Source organism: Struthio camelus, chromosome 1 (genome assembly GCF_040807025.1).
Source record: "Struthio camelus isolate bStrCam1 chromosome 1, bStrCam1.hap1, whole genome shotgun sequence".
Taxonomy (NCBI): Eukaryota; Metazoa; Chordata; class Aves; order Struthioniformes; family Struthionidae; genus Struthio; species Struthio camelus.
In genome coordinates, this window is record NC_090942.1 from 61,892,491 (window position 1) to 61,913,772 (window position 21,282).

General features: G+C 41.0%; 1 protein-coding gene across 2 annotated transcripts in view; it reads left to right on the forward strand.

Moving 5' to 3' along the window:
• The window catches only part of NUAK1 (NUAK family kinase 1), a 52,200-nt gene extending 35,107 nt beyond the window's left edge, over positions 1-17,093 (forward strand). For both annotated transcript variants that reach the window (XM_068944093.1, XM_068944094.1), the window contains exons 3-7: positions 2,692-2,843; positions 4,099-4,164; positions 11,438-11,557; positions 11,843-11,975; positions 13,053-17,093. In XM_068944093.1, coding sequence (XP_068800194.1) covers positions 2,692-2,843; positions 4,099-4,164; positions 11,438-11,557; positions 11,843-11,975; positions 13,053-14,206 — 1,625 coding nt within the window. In that variant the 3' untranslated portion in view covers positions 14,207-17,093. The remainder of the gene's footprint in view (positions 1-2,691; positions 2,844-4,098; positions 4,165-11,437; positions 11,558-11,842; positions 11,976-13,052) is intronic.
• The last annotated feature ends 4,189 nt before the right edge of the window (positions 17,094-21,282 follow it).

Genomic DNA, 21,282 nt, shown 5'->3' on the forward strand with positions numbered 1-21,282 from the left:
TTTCTAAGAAGAAAGATTCTCCCTCCACCTTTTTTCTCTTGGTGAAGAGATGGATGACTGTTCAATTCTGTAATCATTCAGATACGATTATGCTGAGACTGCCTCTGTAGAGTTATCTAGGGTATCTTTCCAAGGGTAGTGTCCTTGTCATAATGCTCCCTCATGAAGAGAAAGGATGTGTACATACTGAGGTGTTTGTATTCTCATTTATTCTATTGTATTTTTGTGACACAAATTCAAAATTCAGAACAGTGATTTATCATTTCCCAAATGTAATCTTTAAAGTATCATCTCAGTTTGCTAGAGGGGCATCAAAGAACATTTGCAATGGGGAATGCCTTTAAATGCATGTTTCTCCAACCAAATACTCTCTGCTTCATTTCTGTATAAATGTAGGAAAATATTTCTGGATCAGGACTGTTACTGATATGGCACATTTTAGTCTAGAGAAATTAGATATCGGAATTTGAAAATACAGAATATCAAGGACGATTTGAGAAGGTTCACATGACTGAATGATGAAGGCAAAACTTTCAGAGAAACATGCACTGGAAGAGTGCCCCGTTGTAGGAGAACATCACTGTCATCAGTAACAGCAAACACTTTCTAGGGCATCAGCAGTCAGGAGATGGAGGTGGGAAGGGCCAAGGACCCCCTTTCGCCTATCTGTGCCCATCTAGCAAGGCAGATGTCCTCCTGAGCGCAGGATGGTCCTTGCCTGGTATCACTTGGAGCGTGCACTCCTGTGAGATACCCTTGAGATCAGTGTGGCTATTTTACCTATCCACAGATGATTTAATAATCCCTAACTCATTAAATTGGCTGGTTTTTTTAATTAAATCTCTTGAATGAAAGCATTTTTAGCATTTTGTCTCAGCTTAATGGAACTACTTCTTTTCCCTTCCTAAGCAACTCTTTAGCTAGCAGCCCTTTCCAAGCTTAGACATGAGAGTATACACATTACTGCTGCATTGGTAACACATCACAACACTTCAGTATATAGCCCAGGATACGTTCAGTTTTTCCCAGGGAATATCAATCTATCATTCTTGGAGAGGATACTGTAAGTGTAATCCATCCAGAGACAGCTCTTCCAGTTTCCGAAGTTTATTGTTAATGAGGATGCACATAGGATGTAATCGCTGGCAGGAGTCTATGCTTCAGGGTACAGTAAGGCCAGCAGACGAGTAAGCGGCCAATTTTATCTGGCTGTTTACTCCCCCCCTTTATCAGAGCTGTTTGGCTGGGGTTCAGGGGTGTCAGAGGGAACTGCGGAGGCTTTGGCTTGCAGAATTGAGTGACAAGGTGTGAGAGGACATGAGACAAAGCCTAAGAGCAGCAAATATCTGTGTGTTGAGAGGGGTGGCTTCACATTTCACTGCAAAAACTAAAGTGGTTTTCTTTTTTTTTTTTTTTTCCGAACGCTAAGGACTATTGGCTGAGCTTTGCTAAAGAGATATTGGAAAGCATCGCTCCAGTAGGGCTGGTTAAAACTAGCATCCGTTTGTAATAACCTCTATAACCTCATTAATTTGCAGGAGCTTTGTTGCCAGTGTGACCTGGCCTCAGCAGGCTGCTGCCATAGAATAAAAGAGAAAGAAAATCACTATGTTTTAATGTGAACAGTGGTTATTTACGGCAGGTGCAGGAAGTTTCCTGTGAGTTGCAGAGAACTTTCAGTGTCAGAAGGGAAAAAAATATTTAGCAGCCAGTGCTTTATGGCAATTTGAGCCTACTCAGCCTATTTTGCTAGCTTAAGTGTTTACTTATCTGCAACGCCCAGTGGAGTCCTTGACAGCATGTGGCACAAGGTACCCAAAGGAGCAGTCAAGTTATGACGTGTATTAAATGAATGTTGCTTGTGCTCTTTACGTGGGAGCTGCGCATTGCTGTTGGCTCTGTGCAAGTTGCAAAGGACATGTCTACAGCATGCAAGGAAACATGAGGCAGAGGCACCCAATCTGGTAAGTACCTTACCCTGTAATGAGATAACTGAGTTAAAGGACGGGTTAGGTGCACAAGATTGGGTGCAGAGCCATGCTGACAAGAGATTGGATGCCAGCCTTTGGATTCAAGTTGCAGCCCCAGCTCGCTCCAGTGTCAGTGCCCACCATGCTCTTGCACTGAGTTGTGCCCAAGAAGAATGCAAGCATCAGTTCTTCTGTTGGTTTCTGAGGGAAGATGAAAGCAAACCAGCCATTCCAGATCAGCCAGATGGCTATTCTGTGTCAGCCAGTCCTTGAAGACAGAGTTTATTATCTCTTTTATTAACCCTTTTCAAATGATGTGATAGCTTCTGATTCCTATAGCCCCAAGAGGACTACTAGACAGTTGGAGCCAGTCTGAATCCAGGCATCGCTGGCACAAGAGCCCACCTCACCCCATTATGAGCAAGTTGACTTCTCCACCCTGGGACCCCATGTTATAGTGGTGAAGTCCTTTCTTCATCTAGCCATATGAAAGTGAAGGTAGTCACAGCTTCCTTCTCTTGATCTTGAAAGTTGTAATCTTCTTTTGGAAAAGATTAGTTTTGGAACTTACTTTTTGCAGTGGGATTGGTAGTACATTTCTCTAGGCTGCAGTGATGACAAGGGATCTGTTTAGTCATCCTAATTCTTCTTCTCCCTCTGAAGTATCAGTTTTTAAATGTACTGGATCAACCTTTTTATTTTCTTTTTTTGACTTACGCAGTGTTCGAAAATAAAGATAAGATTGTGATCATCATGGAGTACGCAAGTAAAGGAGAGTTGTATGATTACATCAGTGAGAGGCGGCGGTTGAGTGAAAGAGAGACAAGACACTTCTTTCGACAGATAGTCTCTGCTGTACATTACTGCCACAAGGTGAGCAAAGGATTTGATATTAAAAAAAGGGTATTTGAAGACTGTATACTCTCTTACATATTTGAAAGCATGACTGAGGCAACAGCATTCATTATTAAGCATGACAGCATGTGATCGTATCAGTACAAGAGGAGATCTTGAATAAAATTGCTGATAGCAGTTCCCTGCTTGCTTTTAAAGAGCAGGGGTGTTTTGTTGGGCTATGGCCTGTACCAGCGCCTCCTTATACTAGCCATACATCCAATTTTTGCTTTGGAAGTTATTCTCCTGACATGAAACGATTGACAACATTAACTAAAAATGGCACCCCTAGTACTTCTAGAACGTTACTGCTAATGATACATTCAATTAAATGATAGTTTGCAATTTGCATATGCAAGTATGCAGCTTTAGATAAAACATATAAAAGAAAATTCAAGAGAAAGGTGTAAGTGTTCAAATTTGAACATCATGTACTCGCTCCAGATATGCAAAAGTAACTTTCCAGATGTAGTAGGAGCACTGGAAAATCCTTTGCTATTGTCTTCATCCATCACAGCACCCACTAGAATGACAATTTACGCAATTAAAAACAGGTAACTGACTGGCTATCTTTGTCTTTGCTTATGAACCAATTGCAAAGAGGTAGATGTGCACGTGGCTAAAGGCAACCAGCAGCTAACAGTTTTTTATTTCAATTCTCAAATATTTTATTCTCTGCTTGAATTCTGATAAGCAAGAGAGGTTTGCAATGTCCTCATTGCACAGTGCTGAAAAGCTACAGTGGCCTTCTCTGCACAGTTAATTGTTTTCCAAATTTCTTTAAAGAAGGCTCTGACCTAAACCCAGCTTGTGAGTTTCCATCCCGAACATTTACAGTCTTTTAGGATTATAGCTCCCCTGATCCAAGCGGCTGTGCACTGGAGGAACGAGAGCTTTTGTAAGGACTAACGTCATTGACAGATATTGTTTTCTGGTGCCTGGGAAGAATATATTGCTTTCACACAGTGGGGGTAGGATACGAGTTGGAATTAAGTTCCGAAAAGAATCCCCCTGCTGTTTTACAGGCTTTGTGGGAGGACAGATTCCAGTCATTCTTCTCTTAACCACACACCAAGTGACTAATACATCTCCTGTCACTAGTCACTGGGCCGTGAGTGTTATGACAGTGAAATCAGCCCTGAAATGTGGGTGCAAAGACCACCCTGCCAGTTCACCTTCAATTTGCCCCATATTTTCTCATCTTCTCTCCCCTGTTTTTTCCTCCTTATTTCAGAATGGCGTTGTCCACAGGGACCTAAAATTGGAAAACATCCTTCTTGATGACAATTTTAACATTAAGGTAGGATTCGTTCTCTCAGCTTCTCTGAATGGATTTGCATGTTTTGTAACACTTTTATCCAAGATATTAGAAGAGCCAGTGTTATGGCAACAGCTACTAAGCAACACCATCTGGCAAGAGACTCAGGGGTTTGGAGCTTGGGGAAAGAGCACCACTTATGACTAGGCATAAACACTAAATGAAGCTTTGTGTAATTTGGGGGAGAAGGCCCTGTCCTGCCACCCAAGGGCCATGATTCCTGAAGCAATATCTATTTACTGGTAGAAAACAGCAGAGCGTTTTGTGCAATCAGGTTTATTTTACAAATGGTATTGTTGCTGGCTGTTGCCGAGGCTAGGAGAAACTCTCCTGGTCTACAGGGTTCAAGTGTCTCCTGCAGTACACTCTGAATGTCCTTTTGATCATGTCTGGAAAATAAGCAAATAGAGTTTCAAAATAAACCTAGTAAAGCACATGTGCTTCATTAGGAAATGGCCTTGGAACTCCAGACACAAACGTATACTTTGGATAGTGATGTCAGTGATGTCATTTCCATGTCATTTCTCCCCAGTGAAAGCATGGGAATGACCTTTTTTCCCTTTTTCATCTTTTTTTCCTAATAGCTGTAACACAAAGATAAATAATGCAGAGATTAGTGAAGTTTCCAGGTGGCTGAACCTGTTTCACTTTCAACTTTAGGCCTGTCTGGGCAGCTAGATGAGAAAGTGGCTGGGAGCACTGATCTGTAGACAAACAAACACAGGGGGAGGGATGGTGAAGTTTCTGCCTGCTCCTGGGCCTCTTTGCTTAATTAACAAAGCAAAGCTATGAAGGAACTGTCTCCGTAGCCAAGCTTCTAAATAGCCTGGGTTTTGATTTTGTCTCCACTGAAAGGCTGCGTGCACTGCTTTTTGGGTTTTACGCTGGCGAGATTGTCTTCATTTTAAGCTGATGTGCAATGGAAATGGAAAGTAACATATGGTAGCTGCCATCTGTGTAAAACTGATGACAGAAGCTAACTTGGATCAACTAGTGGATTAAAGACACGTAAATATGTGGTCTCTAAAAATAGGTTTTTTTACAGAAGACACATCCTGTGCAATACTTGGACATTTTGCTGTTAAGATCCAGCATTAGAATGAACCTCTCCACTTCTGTTCCAAAAGTATCGCTAGCTGCTCAACTGTTTTCGGCGGTGCTGAAAGCAAAAAGTCGCCTTTATAGGACATTGTATACGAAACAGACTTCCGCAGGCAGGATGACCTTTCTTTCCACATTACGCACCAAACTATCTTCCCAGCTAATCAGAGTACTCTTGAGAGAAAAGAAGAATTTGGGGAATTTGCTAACTGTGATGGCATGGACCTCAGAAGCGTAGCCATCATATGCAAAACCAATCACTTTCCCAAGACTCCAGGGGGCTGCGCTTTGTCAAAAGACTCGATCCTCCTCCTATGTCTTTTTTATGAGAGCCTAATCTTTGTGCTGGGGAGAGCAGGAGGAAGGGGCAGGGATAGTTAGCTTTTTTATTTATGTCCAGACCATTTAGGTGACCGAGGGACTTCAGAACTACAGATGTATTTCAGCTATCATAGTGAGCATAGTGACTGGCACTACTGGGGAAAGTTGGACAGATGAAAGGAAAAAACTGCCAAAGAGGGCTCCAACATATAAACTCTTCACTCACCCGTTGGTTGTTGCAAGATAGAGCCAGGCCTTTTTTTTGTGACCAGGAGTCTGGACTAGCATCCATGCCCATCCCATTGAAGGTGGTATTTTCTTGGTGACCTTGGGAGGACCAAGCTTTTTCAACTGAGTCCTAAATATTTTAAGTACTGCTGCAGTCGTTTAAAGTAAATGCGGTACTCAAGAAATACATGAAGAAGTTCTGTTAGCTGCAACTCCCCACATTAGTCCAATGACTTGGACTAATTTTTTTATTGAAGGTTTGTCTTTCCTGAACTGAGGTGTGTTTAAGCTGCCATATAGGTATTTTGCCTGTTTCCGGCCTTTTCTCAGTTACTATTCTCAAGTACTTTTCTCAGTTACTGCGAACTGTAAGGTGTGCCTATGAGTAGGCAAGAATGCCTGGGTATGGATATACGCATACAGGTGGCTGCAAGCTGCCTTGCTGTCTCCTGATAGCTCTTTCCAGAAAAGATCTCATGAAGCTAATAGACCGAGCTTGGGAAGCAGTTTGTATTTCATACATCTTACTAGCAATAGCGCTTACATTGGGATTACTTCAAGAGATGATTTTCTATGTTTTTTTTCTTTTTTCACCTTTCCATCAGCTCTGAGTACTTGATGCTAACCATACTGACACTATTTGCTTTGATACTGAAGCTCTGAATGTGTTATTGTTGTTTCTGTGTTACTTCTATAGAATTTTGTTTCCCACTTTTTCTTTGTTTCACTAGACAATAACCATTGGCAAGGAAACATGTGTGGAGCTGTAAACTATTTATTAGCAGCTAAGCAAATCTTTCAGGTCCTGATTCTGAAAGTATTTATATATAGTTGATTCAGGCAGTAAAAGAGAAATATCCAATTTAGGGTTTGGTATGGATGGTAGACTTCAAATAGTCAGTGGAAGACATTTTCTAGAAATGGGGTGATAGTTTTATCTGTACTTTCCCAGTCCTATATTTATATTTCATTCAATGGCTTACAAAGCACTTATAACTTCACAAATTGATTTTAAGAATGGAAAAATGGAAGGAATCCATTTGTTCCTGGGTGCACCATATAATTAAATACATATTTCTGAAGAAGCCATTTATCTATACATTATGGTTTACACAAACATGCCATAGTAATGTGAGAAAAAAAACCCCATAAAAGTAGATCCATATGTAGCAACTTAAGCAGTACCTTCGGAGCAGGAAATAGAAAGCGCAATTAATCCATTAGAAATTATTATCTCGCCTAAAAAGGTCCATGAGCCATTTTAAATAATACAATGTTAAATTTGGAACCATTCTTAAATTTTAGCTAATTGCATGTAGGTCATGAAACAGATGAGCAGTGTACGGAGAAATAATCAGCTTTTTTTTTAGTTTAAACAGTGAGCAAAAGTCTCTGGAAACAGAGTCACGTATTGAAGCACAGCAAGTAGGAAACACCAGTGTCTAAAGGCTGACAAAAACTTACAAGTTTTGCAGAGTTGTGCAGGTCCACAGGCCGGAGCTGGAGGATGATTAGAGGGAGCTGACCTGTGTTACATAATCATGTTTTCAAGGGACTGAGTGAGTGCGTGGTAGTATTTCCTGCAAATTATTATTTAATGGTTTATTATGCTAAATGCAGCAAACACAAACAAATAAAATGAGTTTTAAGCACTCGTGAGACTGAGTATGCACACAGATTTGTTGAGTACAAGGAGTTCACCCAGCCAATTAATCAAGCAGTGCCTTGTCTTTCTCCCCAGATGTACACCCACATATCTAACCGAAACCCCAAGTCTGAACGTTTCTTCTGGGAACTAGTCTATCTGTAGAGAACAACAGTGGGGCAGAATCCTAAAACTAAACCTTCCCAAGACACTGCCGCCTCCCAGGGTAGAAAAATGTTATTTGCTTTCTTGCCTTATTTATAGTGCCACATACTTAAAACAAATATTTAAATAACATGGCAGTGAAATTAGGGACTCTGCCACATATATACGCCTCTCCTTCCTCATATTCATGTGCCAGCTACTAACAGCACAGATCAGCTTAAAATTACTCTGTTCTGCTTTCAGCTCCCACCACTTTCTTCTTTCCACCCTCCAGCTCTAGGTGACTCAGAGCTGCCCCCTCTGCTTGCCCTGGATTCCCATGGGGAGATACAGCTGCTGCCACACCAGCACAGCAGCAAAGCAGTCTCTCCCTGACATTTTTATACCATCCAGAGGATATCATCTTTCATAATCGTAGCACAAAAGCAAAGAGAGCAGGGCTAAAGGACCAAAAGAGCTCCTCTGAGTTGGTGAATTAGAAAGTTACATTCAGGAAGAGTTTCACACCTACTTTAGGCATCTGCCTTTGGTGGTCTTAAAAGCTTTCTGGTGGCACCATCTTCTCACCATTAGTTTTACAGGGACAGAGGATGGTAGGCTGTTAGGTTTTGGTTCATTGCAGGTGTGAATTTAGTTAAAGAAACAGCAGCGGGGTGAGGGTATAGTTCCTCCCATTAACTTGTAGCTCCTGCAGTTTAGCATGATGATGGCTGGTGTGGTTACAGTGCAGCCCTGCAGCTCCTCTCTAGTGCCAAAATCCTGCATGCGGTGAGCTGGAGAGAAACTGCTGCACAGTACTGCAGCCAGGGAATCAGTTCCTTTTGCCAGCTTATCCGAACGCTGTGCCTCTGCCCCCATCCCACAGCCTACCCCCAGGGGAGGCCACTGGCATGTAGCCTGGTGCGCTGGAGAGAAAACCTCCCTGCTCACGGTAGGGCTGTGGCGGCTCCTGGGCTGGGAATCACACCTAAAAGAGATGCCTAGCACAGCTTGAAGTAAACTATATGATCCACCCTGAAGTGATAGAAGGAGAGAAAAATGCAAGTATAGTAGTAACATAATCCTGCTAACTACGCTTTCTCTTGGGCTGGTAAGGGGACACCAATCAGACTAGCCACTAAAAACCCATGAGGGTTTCATATATACGCAGTAAGTATATGTAATTGGGATTTACCTTGCTGGAAGTCTCACCCACTGCACATAAGTTTCATTTGCTTGGAGAGACCTGATTATTTGTCTATCTGGAAGTACAAAGAGTCAGATTCTTAAGTAGTGTAAAACTGGCAATTTCCATGAGTGCAAACTTCGTGGAATTTACAGTCCAAACTTATATCAAGCAACACAATTACATCTGATTTACCATAGCTAACAGTAAATATGAAACATATACCTCCTGAAGCGAAGGGAATAAATTCCACTTCCCAGCTCCTCCCAATTTAGGAAGTTTTTTGACTTGATGCCTTAGTTCCATTTAAGTGCCAAGAACATGAAGTAATGTTGGCTTCTATTAATCTTGTTTGGGGGGGGGCATGACAGTTTTAATGGGAAAAGCTGATAAACATCAGTCTGTGAGTATGGGAGTGGACTGTAACATAAATACTCTTTTCCTGAATGGTCAAAATGAAAACATGAATGTCCAAGTCTGAGAGTTTCTTAGTGTGAAGAATGGTATGTGTATCTCTATATATATTCATGCACATCTACATGCATTTTACAGATTCCATGGTGTTAAGGGAATATATTTTCTTAAGGAAGCATACTGTGCAGTGTTTGCCTCTGTCTTAGCTGCATCCGGAACTAAAATAAAACTCAATGGCCAGCACAAAGTTTTAGCACTGAAACGATCCCATTCTTCCCCTGATTGACAGGGCACACTTCATAAGACTTAAAACCAACTTCCTGCAAGCCAGTCTGGGTGACTTGATAAGAAAATGGAATTTAGGGCAATTAAGTGCAATCTGAGCCATGAGAATATGTTTGCAGACTGCAATTGTACACCAGCTGTTTTCAATGACATTCCAGCCATACAATGAAGATTTTACAAACCACATTTATTTAAGGGTTGAGTTTTCTGTCCTGGGTTGATAATACCCTATTTGGGGGATTGAATAAATTCAAACTATGAGTGGGTCATGGTGAGATGAATTAACATTAATGAACAGGAATCGGCTGCTCTTTGTGCCAGATATTATGAGTCCAAATTGTCAGCAGAACACCTGCAAATGCAGGACATCAAAGTAGGAGAGTGTGAAAGTGTGAAGCGTGAAATCCTATATTTGCTCTGTGCCTTAAAAAATTATGTGAAATTTTAAAAACATAAATAAATAAATAAATAAGCAAGCACACTCTCTCTCACACGCGCGCACACACACGCACACAGAGTTTGCTATTTTGCGGTAAAAGAAAGAAAATCTGTATCTCCTGACTATACCTCACCGGCTTTCTTTTATTTTTGATCTTGATTGTCATTTTTTTGGTGTAGTAGGAGTCTAGATAGTTAATAGAGACAAAGACTTTATGTCTCCCAAGACTTCGCTAGATATGCAGGTAGAAAGGTATTAGCAGCAATGATGATACACATTTTAAAAAGCCAGGAGTGAATGATGCTGTTGGTAAATCCCTTTCCTTTCTGATCACTTTGTCTTTTCTTGACTTTTCTGTTGTGATATCAATTAATCACTACTTCTTCCTAGGTTTTAATTTCTTTCTGGTATAAAACACCTGAATAAGGTGAGGAAAACCCAATAGAAAACTCCTGTCTCTTATAGCTATAAATTGATAATACTTTTTTTATGCATGCGCTTTACATCTTTTACGTATAACTTTTGTTATACATAATAAAAGCATCTTTTGGAAAATAGAAATGTTTTGGTTTTAAACAAGATTAAAATTGAGATGTGCTGCCTTACGCTACAGAAACAAAGGACATTCAGAGGTTGTAGGAGTATTTAGTGTTGCTCTTCTCAGCCTTTGTTTTATAAGAACAAGAGCAGAGAACTGAAGTAAACAACCTTTTGGACTTAATCCTGCAATTCCTATATGGGCAAAATTCCTAACAGTCTCAAGGGGAGTTTTACTTGTGTTGGGAAAGCCGGATTTGGGCCCATTGTTTCCAGTTAGGAACCAGACTTGTGTTTATTATCTCATGATAGACATCTTGTTTGTTTAACAACTCAGATTCCTCAGTGTGGAGTCCCTGAATCTGGAACAGTTAGTGAGTACCTCACTCTCCCGCTTCCAGATAATTTAGAAGTTCTAGATGATTTTAAAAATCCCTTTCTTCTGTAAACTTACACTTGGTTTCCTATGACATTCCTGCCTCACTCCTCCTGCTGAATTTAAAGGTCCTGGCTCTAGGCTTGCAAGCACAAGAGCGTGTATTGCTTTCCCTTGATATTAATGATTATACACAATGAACAGCATTAGATGGCAAATAGGCCCAGTGCCTTCTAAGGCATAAGATTGTCTTTGCAAACATTTGCAATTCATCCTGGACGACTGATGGTTACGCAGTCAGTTAGTCAGTGACTTGACTGAGAATAGAACCCAAGTGTCCTTGTTCCTAATCTGAAGGATTTAACCTGGGAATCCTTCTCCCTCTCTAGAATATAATTAGAGAGAAATGTTGTAAAATCACAGAAAAGGGGGTTAGGAAGGGAACTTGAGAGATTATCCAAGTCGAGATCCCTACCCTAGAGCAGGGTCAAGCATAGCTAAGTCTTTCCTGATAAGGAATTTTCTATTTTATTAAAAGATTGTTAATGCTACAGAAGCCTTGTGTAACTGTCTTTGCAGATAGCTGATTTTGGACTCTCCAACCTTTATCACAAAGACAAGTTTCTACAGACCTTTTGTGGAAGCCCACTGTACGCTTCTCCTGAAATAGTTAATGGACGACCTTACAGAGGCCCAGAGGTAAGAAGGATTAGATTTTTGGTCGTGGTATGAGAATGACTTGCCTTTGATGATAGTGCCTTGTGCTAGTACATGTGGGCTAGAGTGATTCTCTCTCATATTGATAGTTCTCAGGCTGCCCTCATTTGCTTTCAATTGCTTTGCTTATGGCTTGTCAGATGTTAGATACCTGTATGCCATAAGAAAGCACAGCTGGACTTGAGGCTGCTCTTGTGGTGCTAATAGTTTGGAGAATGGTGGAGATCAACTTTCCTAGCTTTTACATGCATTGTCTCTGTATTTCAGGTTGACAGCTGGGCCCTTGGTGTATTGCTTTACACTCTGGTTTATGGAACGATGCCCTTTGACGGCTTTGATCACAAAAATCTCATCAGGCAGATCAGCAGTGGAGAATATCGTGAGCCAACACAGACCTCAGGTATATAAAAAGAGCGAGGGTAATGTATTGAGCTGACAAGAGTTCAGAATGGAGGGTTTACCCTGCCTCTTCCAACATGTTTTGGTGTCACATTAGAATGACTAAGAAAAAGAATCCCTCATTCCCCTACTGACTTCATCTGCTATCAATTCCCATCTGGGTACAGCATTTACCAAAAGCCCTTTTGAAATGAAAGTTTTATAGCAGATAGATTTTATTGCCTTGGGGAAGCTTTAACAGGCTCTTTTAACTAGATCTATGACAGTGGAAATCTGTTAGCTATTGCAAGTGGAATTGTTCAGACAAGCTGTAAACTGATACAACATACTGGTACAGATCAGTCCTCTACTCTAACTATGCTGTAGTATATCACAAGCAGAGAGAAGATGAATGGTCAGAGGGAAGCAGTCTCTTATCCAAGAAGCCAGTCCAAAATCTGAATTAAATACCGCTATTTTCACAGTTACTTCTACTTAGGGGATAACACATTAATTGAACACTTTATTAATACGCACATTATTATATTTAACCCTACTCATATTATTATATTTAACTGGTTATTTATCTTGCATCGTTTGTTTGCCACCTCTTTCCATTTTCTCCTGCCTGGTTGCTCTCTTTACAAAAATATGCCTTTAAAATATTCAGAAGGCTACAGCTACATTTTTTTGGAAAAAAAATAAATATAGAAGCAGTAATATGTAGATCATTTAAAATATCCCAATTCCCTTTTGTTTTCCTCCAAGTTTTATGATAAGCAGAGTTGATAGAAAGGTCAGTGATCAGTGACTTCCTTCAGTAATATAGAACTATTCATTGATTTAACAGTACCAATATTAATTACTTTGATGACCCGGTGTATATTTCCCTGGGTGGTTCATATAATTCTGATAAGAAATAATATTCAAATGCAATTCCCAAAGTTGACTGATGGCCAAAGCCTTACCCCCTTAAACTTTTCCTGTAGTGAGAAGCATTATTTTTGTTCATTTGATTGGCTTGACATTTCCATTTTAAACTCATGAAAACAACAGTGTTTCTATTTTAAATATTTTATATTCCATTCTTTGTCCGTAGATGCTCGTGGTCTTATTAGATGGATGCTGATGGTGAACCCTGAACGCCGAGCAACCATTGAAGACATTGCCAATCACTGGTGGGTTAACTGGGGCTACAAGAGTAGTGTTTGTGACTGTGATGCCATGAGGGACTCTGAGTCCCCATTGCTGGCGAGGTTCATTGATTGGCATCACCGTTCCACTGGCCTCCAACCAGAGACTGAGGCCAAAATTAAGTGCCTTTCTAAGCCCAAAGGTCCTGAAGTCACACTAGAGAGACAAAGGTCTCTGAAGAAATCAAAAAAGGAAAATGACATTGCACAGTCCATCCAGGAAGGAGGAGCTGAAAATGCATCTAAACCCACCTCCAAGAGACCCAAAGGCATCCTGAAGAAAAGGAGCAACAGTGAACATCGATCTCACAGTGCAGGGTTCATTGAAGGAGTGGTCAGCCCAGTGTTACCCTCCACTTTTAAGTTGGAGCAAGAGTTGTGTAGAACTGGTGTAGCCATTAAAAGTGTTGTAGAGGGAGAGGTAGCAGGCAAGTATGGCACTAAGCAGTCTTCATTAATGCCAAAAAAAGGAATCTTAAAGAAGACTCAGCAGAGAGAGTCTGGCTATTACTCCTCTCCAGAACGAAGTGAATCTTCTGAACTCTTGGACAATAATGATGAGACAGTAAACAGTGACATTTCTCCAGGGGTCACAGAGCCATCCAGAAATGGGTCTTTTAGCCATTCTTGCAGGCGTAAGGGCATCCTAAAACATAACAGCAAGTATTCTACAAGCAGCACTGAATCTGCTTTGATTAGCCCTGATACACCAACGCTGGAGGCCATGGAAGAAGTGGTCCTGCCTGGGGATGGGTTACCTCGAAGTTACAGTCGCCCTTCCAGCGTGATTAGTGATGACAGTATTTTGTCCAGTGACTCCTTTGATTTGCTGGATTTGCAAGAGAATAGGCCAAACAGACAGAGGATAAGGAGCTGTGTCTCTGCTGAAAATTTCCTCCAGATCCAAGACTTTGAAGGACTTCAGAACCGCCCACGGCCACAGTACCTAAAACGTTATCGCAACCGTCTGGGGGACAGCAGTTTTTCCCTTCTCGCAGACATGGATGATGTGACTCAGGTCTACAAGAAAGCCCTAGAGATCTGCAACAAGCTCAACTAGCAGAGGGAAGATGGAAAGGGAGGGAGGGGAGTTGTTCTGAGTACCTTTATGTTGGAGTAAGCCCGGTTACTGTTTTTGCTGACAGTGGTAGGTTTTCCTTCAAAGGACCTGATTGTACCTACACAGCTGAATTCATAGCAAAGTGTAAAATAACCCCAAAGTCATCTCACACTTCTCTAGTTTTGTTTCCTCAAAATATTACCTAGCTACCCAGAGAAAACCTGTGGTCTTTGTGAATGTGATGAAAGCATCGAGATCTAATGGCTCAAAGTTAGTTGGATAAAATTCAAACTGGAAGTGAGGCACACACATTTTGAGTGGTTTGTAGGTTTGTAATTAGTATTAGATCGGTTCTATCAAGAGATGAGCTGAGTTCTTCAAGTCAATTTTGATCTCTTTTAGAAAGAGAACCTTTATTTTCCCCTGAAGTTTTTAATCTGGGTACAGAAATTGCACATTGAGAATCTTTGGCATGCATTATGCAGGAGACTTCTAGCAGGGAGACCTGAGAGGTTCTGAACCCATTCTGGGACAGATAATTTGAGAGGGTCACCCCAGTATAACCTCATGTGATGGACATGGACAAGCGGGGGAGCTAGGCATTCAGATTTGGTTCTTCCCGTAGGTATTGCTCTTCACTGAGCAGGAGGCCCCCAAATCTTTTCCAGCTACCACTCCTGCCAGCCAAAAATGCAATGACAGAAGTGATAATGGGAAGTGAAAGGACATGAACATTATAAGCAGCTTTTAAAAGCATTTCAACCTGTATGTTTGATTTGTGACTTTTTCCAAATTGCCAGCCAGATGAATGTCCAGAGCAAGGTAGATCTAACAGACTGTCTCAAGGGTTAACTAACCTTGCAATCTAGAGTTCAGTCACTGTCAGCAAATGGTACCACCTTGCTATTAGCTTGTAGTATCTGAGGGTGACAGGTAGTTTGCTGTCAGGATGTTAGCTAAAAAAAGGTTGTAGCATGTAGGAAATGGATAGAGGTCAGAAAGTTGGTGGGAATGTGCCTTTCTCCAAAGGAAAATGTTTCTAAGTAGGTAGTAATGGAGCAGAAAGGATGGAACAATGAAATGAGGATGGTAGATTTGATAACAGTGTTAGTGTAAAACTGCAGGCCTCTATGTGCAGTGTAGCTGGTACTGCATGTGCGGTAATATCAATTTGAAAAAAAGGAGAAGGATATGTGTATGTGTTCTTAGACATATCTAAATATCTAGACTGAAGGCTTCAGCTCCCATAAAGGTACCACATGGGTCTACTGGATTACCTGAATGTAAGCCTATGTTAGAAAGGCACTGTGTGTTTGACAGGCCTGGGCAAACTGGAATCTTAAGGCCCCTTTCAGTCTCATTTGCATGAGCACATAGCCCTTGGCTTTCTTGGAGGTGCACTGTTGTGAATAAATGGCAGATTTCATTCAGCCTATGATGTCAAATGATCCGCAGCTCTAAAATTTGTGTGTGCACATATACCCAGAACAGAGGAGCATGAGGCAAACTGTTCTCCTACCTTGTAATTACAACTAAAAGCAGAATTTGGCCCGCTGTGTCCAAAATCCTGGAGATCATGAGGAATGGGTATCAAGTTCCATTGGGGATTCTTGGAGAATCAAGAATAACCCATAAATGGTTGGAAACAGGGGCAAGGAGCTATTTCACTTCTTGTTTCCCAACTTGCAAATTCCTTATTTGGTGTGTCATGGCACCTAAGTCTGCCATTTGCTCCTAGAAATCAACTGGAAAATCCAGCGTAAAGATGAATTAACTTTAGTTTCCTCTATCAGCTCATCTGAGTCTACAGAGAACCTTTCCTTATTGTGAAACACTGGACCAAATTTGGCCCTGGAGTAAATGGCATCAGTACCCATGAAAAATCTATGACAGATGTGCTCTCAGGCAGTAAAGTGAAATTAGACTCACTGTTCATTTGCTCAAGAAGGGCAGCTTCAGGTCATTTCTCTGTCGATGGATACCTTTCTATGATACTCAAATGTCCTGTCTTCTCGCAGGGCCTGTATGTGCTCTTTTAGCCCATCTGAAACCAATACCCTGTTTTGCAGTGTATTCAGTTAACAAGTTTGTTGTGCTGCATTTAAAACAACTTGATACAGTTTCCATGGCAGTTCTGAAACATGGATGTGCTTTACAGCCATGGCTTTTAACTTGTGCCTCAGAGCATAAGAGCCAGATCTTCAGCAGGTGTAAACCAGTGCTGTTGTGTTGACATAATGGAGCATGACTTCAGTGGGGTTACGCTGATTGACACCTTCCTTGCAGATCTGGTGCTAAACCTTTAATTGCTTTATATAGTTTCCAAGATGAAGGGAAGGGAACTCAACTGGCTGTTGCAGGGCACTAAGAAGCACTCTGAAGGCTCATATCTACCTAGGCTTTTGCCCAGGCCTGCTTCCTTGTGTACAAATGTGAATGAATGAGTGACTGCTTGCTGCCAAACTGGAAATGTTACGTAGGGATTTACTGGCATGTTACTGGCATGTTACATGTTTACTGGCATGTTATCATTCCTAGAAGAGAAGAAAAAAACTTGACTGCACATTGTTATTATTAGTGTTGTGATTTTTATTTAATTTTTTTGTAATACAAAGTTGACTTTTTTATTTGAATTTGTCTTTTTTTATTTATTGGTCTGAAAGCCATTTCAAAGGTATAATAATATATTTGGTGTAATTTAATTGGTGCAACATTATTTTACAGCTCCGGCCAAAATTGGTGTTATTTTTTGTTTTTTGTTTTTTTTTCCCAATCCTTGGTTTGAGCTCTACGAGGCACACAGGGGAAAACGCTGGATAATCACCCAAAGTGTTTGTATTTTTAATCTGATACTGTTTTTTATTAAATAAAATGAAATTAATGTAAATATGAAGACTCTCTCTCTTTTCTTTTTCACTTTACATCAGCATAAGCTGGGGCCAAACAATAATGAACTTGTCATGCAGAAATACAGCAGCATCTCAGCAAATTTTACCAAGTTATTTATGCAAAGCTTCTTGGCTCATTTGTGCACTTGAATATAATGCGGGTGGCCACAGAGACTCCCGTGCTATGAGCAATTTGGCACTGCAAAACAACCAAGGCTTTCAGCTATGTAAATGTTTCGTGGAGAAGAATAGCCGACTAGGGTTTCTCTCCTGAAAATAAATGAGATTTGTGGGCCAGGTGTGCTGCAGGTGAGACAAGAGCAGGCTGTCTGGCAAATAGACACAACACCACTCATTTGTAGCCCAAAGACATGCTGCAACAGTCCTTTCCTCTCTCTGGTGAGGGGAAGGACAGTTTATTACCAATTTTAATGTTCCTGTTGGTATAATTTAGGGGTTGTTTGGGCAAAAGACTGGTGGCCATCTGCTACTGTCAGATGTGGGATGGTTAAAGTCAAATGGCTTTCAGCAATCAGAGTAATCAGCTGGTGAGAGGCAAAAAGGAGCTAGTTTTTATATTTTGGAGTCCCCTTGATAACCAGAAGACTTCAGATTGGTTTTCTTGGAAAATGGGTGGGCATCATAGGGGAAACTGGGTGTTAGATATGCTGTATGTGTTGGGGACCTCTTTCAATAAAGGAAACGGTTGGCACTGTCCTAAAGTTGGCTCTGAGCAAGACACCATTAAACTTCACCCTTGATTCAGTCAGCCAAGATACCTGTGCTGTGTATTTCTTCTGCTTTTTAAATTACAGGAGGTTTGGATTAGGATCCAAGGTTTGGAAACCATGCAAAACAGGCTTTCATTTTTTTCTATTCATTCTCTCTCTTGATCTTTTTAAAGCAAGGAATTATGGCTGTAGGTGCTAGATTTATTTATCATCAATACTTAACAGCTCCTGGGAATAGAGGGAACAAGCAAATGATGCAGAAAGGCAAATAGCCATTAATACAGTGCAAAGGGAATGATTAGCTGCCGTGTGCTAATAGACTCAGAAAGTGTTAGGCACATATTCAGAGTCAGCACGTGTGTGCTTGTACCTGAGGTGAATAAGGTCTAACTGTGTGGGTGCTGGATGGTGGAAAATGTAATGCAAGTCTCTTCTGCAATAGCAATTATGCAACTTTTTTTTCACATACTAGGAAAAAGGGAAGTTGAGGGCAAACCATTTTTTTTTGTTTTGTTTTAAAACCAGCAACTTTTAGAAAATTCTGGATGGCTGGATATTGTGCACATATGTGAGAAGCACTGAAAAGTAATTATGTACATGTTTATACATCTATGAGAGCACACACTCCTGGGGCGTGGTGGTGAAGTGGGTGTCTGATTTTCCTATTTAGTAAAGGAAATCAGTTTACAGTGCTCTGTGCCTTATTCAAAGTAGCATGGCAAGTCTGGAGCCAGACCTGGTCTTCTTTTATGCTTGTTCCATATGGATTCCAGTGTTTCTCAGGAATTGCCAAAGTTTCATGTCTTGGGCAAGACAGGAGCAAAGAAGCAAGGGAGGAGTCTTGGGAGCTATGCAGCGTAGTGACAAAGCAGTAGTATGTTTTTCAAAGCGGCCACAAACACTCTTGATTCTTCATAACTCTTCCTTTACCTTGACAAGTTGGCAATCTCAAATGCTGATTCTCAAAAGCACTTACATGTACATAATTTGATAATGACAGGGATCCCCCTGACTTCTATGGTACACTTACCGAAATCCAGGGGCCAGCTCCCATGAGTGGCACTGCCTTACCATGAGTGATGCTGCCATATGGCCATGGAGCACGTAGAGGTCAACACAGGAACTTGCGGGGCAGTCTGATCTTCTACCTAAAGCTCACCAACCCCAAATCACTTGCACAGGGGGAGAGGATTTGTACCAAGACACTGGGAGGCAGCTCTCTTTCTTTAATGCTGTCATAGCCTTTGGGGAGGATCACAAAACCACTTTGTAGTGCTGGCAAGAAAAACAAAATTCAGAGCAAAGCAAAATAGCACTTTTTCCAGCATAGAAATGCTCATTTGTTATTTGATTTGTGTTTGTATCTCTTCTCACAGGTCACTCTGGTCTCTATTTAGACACTTCAGGGATGATGAAATTAAGGTGCTACATCAAGGTGAAGAAATGGCGTTTTCAGGTATTACATATAAATATATTTACAGACAAATTTGCTAGTGAGTCTATAAGTAGTAATAAATTTTGCAAGACCAGACCCTGAGTTATAGGTACAGGCTAAGTCATGACCTGTCCAGTGGGGGGAGAAGTTCAGTCCTGATGTCATTTTAGTGTGTATGAGAAGCTTATTAATTTAGTCAGGCATTTTTCTTGGTGATTTACATCTCATTTTAATGAGATGCTTCTGGAGACAAAGCTGCAGAAAATGCATTTACTGAGCCAATAAAAATGAGGTGTTTGCTAGCATGAGCCCAGGCTCTCTGGTACCTGTTCCAGGGTTCCTGGCATTAGAGTTTCAGTTGAAAGTTCTACCACAGGAGAGAAGAGGTTACATTTCCCCTGGAATAATGGTATTTAGTATTCAGCTAGAGCTTTTATTTTTATTATTGTCTGGTGGAGCTGTCTCTTGCTCCTTGCCAAACCAAGACATCTTTCTCATGAAAGACTGAATAATCTGGCTGGAGAAGCAACTTTTTTGGATAGATCATCTAAGCATTTTGTTTCTGGCTATCTATCTCTAGCCCTTCCCCCCACCCCAAATTTCCTGGAAATTCATCAGTGCAGAAAAACCTTTGATCATCTGGCTGTACAGAACCCTGCACTTCTAAGGCCGTGATACATATTTGCATAGATGCTTAATGTTCTTTGAAAAAACAGTTTAAAAGGCAATTTTATGCAATATTGGAAGGCTCCTTCTCATGCCCAGCCTATCCGCTGGTCTTAGGATTCACACTGAGAGGTGTATCAAGCCCAGCTCCACAAAGGGATTAGATAGCCAAATGCCATAAAAATAAGAAAAAGAAACAGCTGTGGATGTTGGCCATAGGTATACTTGTAGGTCAGGATATCATCCTAAGCACCTGTTTATGCAGTGAAGCAGCTCTACTACCAGCTCACTCTCACAGGTTTTTAGATACTGAACAACTTTGAGAATCAGGCCTGGGCTTTCACAAGTTGAGCATCCAGAATTAAAGCCTTTGCTATCAGAGACTGTGCGGAAATACTGGCATCAAAGAGCCCGGATTTTTCTTTTTGTTCTTTCTCCATTCACCTGATCCTATTTATGTAACACCAAGAATTTCTCTTTCTTGCTCTCTTAGTTTAAATCTTGTTTGCTGTCCTGTTTAGTTTTACTTCATAGGCATAATCCCCATTCAGTATGGTGCATTTAATTTTACTCACTAGATGCTTTTGTAGCACTTACCATGGCCTTGGCATTGACTCTGTGTTGAAGACTATTTAGATCATTGGCCTAAGGCACGATCCTGTTCTGCGGCGATTGCTCCAGTTCTAGCGCCTTTTAGCAGGTAGATAATTTTTCTTCCTTGAGGTTGAATTAGAGGAGGGAAACTGCAAATGAGACCTTGAGCTAACAGCAGACTGCTCTCTGAAACAAAGACACCATGTGGAGGAACAATTAAAAAGCTGGACTCCCAGGACAAATGGCTTAGACCAACTGAATATAAATCAGTAGAAGCTGTGATGAGATTATACAGTGCCCAGCAGGAATCCACTGAGAAAACTGTGCTCCTTTCACACATTGGGAGGATACTGTTGTGCTTAGCAAGGAATAAGCAAGGAACAGCTGTAGACCTGGCTGAAAAGCAAAGTAGGAGGGAAGGTTTGTATTGTTGTTCTGCAGTGGTACAGTTTATTAACAGACCCCTCCAAATTTCAGCCTCAGAGATAATAGGACAAGACATACTTTAAATAGAACCAAAGGGAAAACAAATTCAAAGCAGATGCTAGGAAGTATGTAGATATATGTTTATATTTACATATAAAGCCCTAACTGCCTGCCAAGTGAGATTGCTAGAACTAGAGTGCATGTCATCATTCTGGCTGCACTGGGAATTATCAAAAATATTTCTTTATATGTTCCTTCAAACTCTGTTGTTCTCCTTAGCTGCACGTCCCAGAGCCTGACAGTTTAATTGGAAGATTTCCTCAGATGAGGGATCTG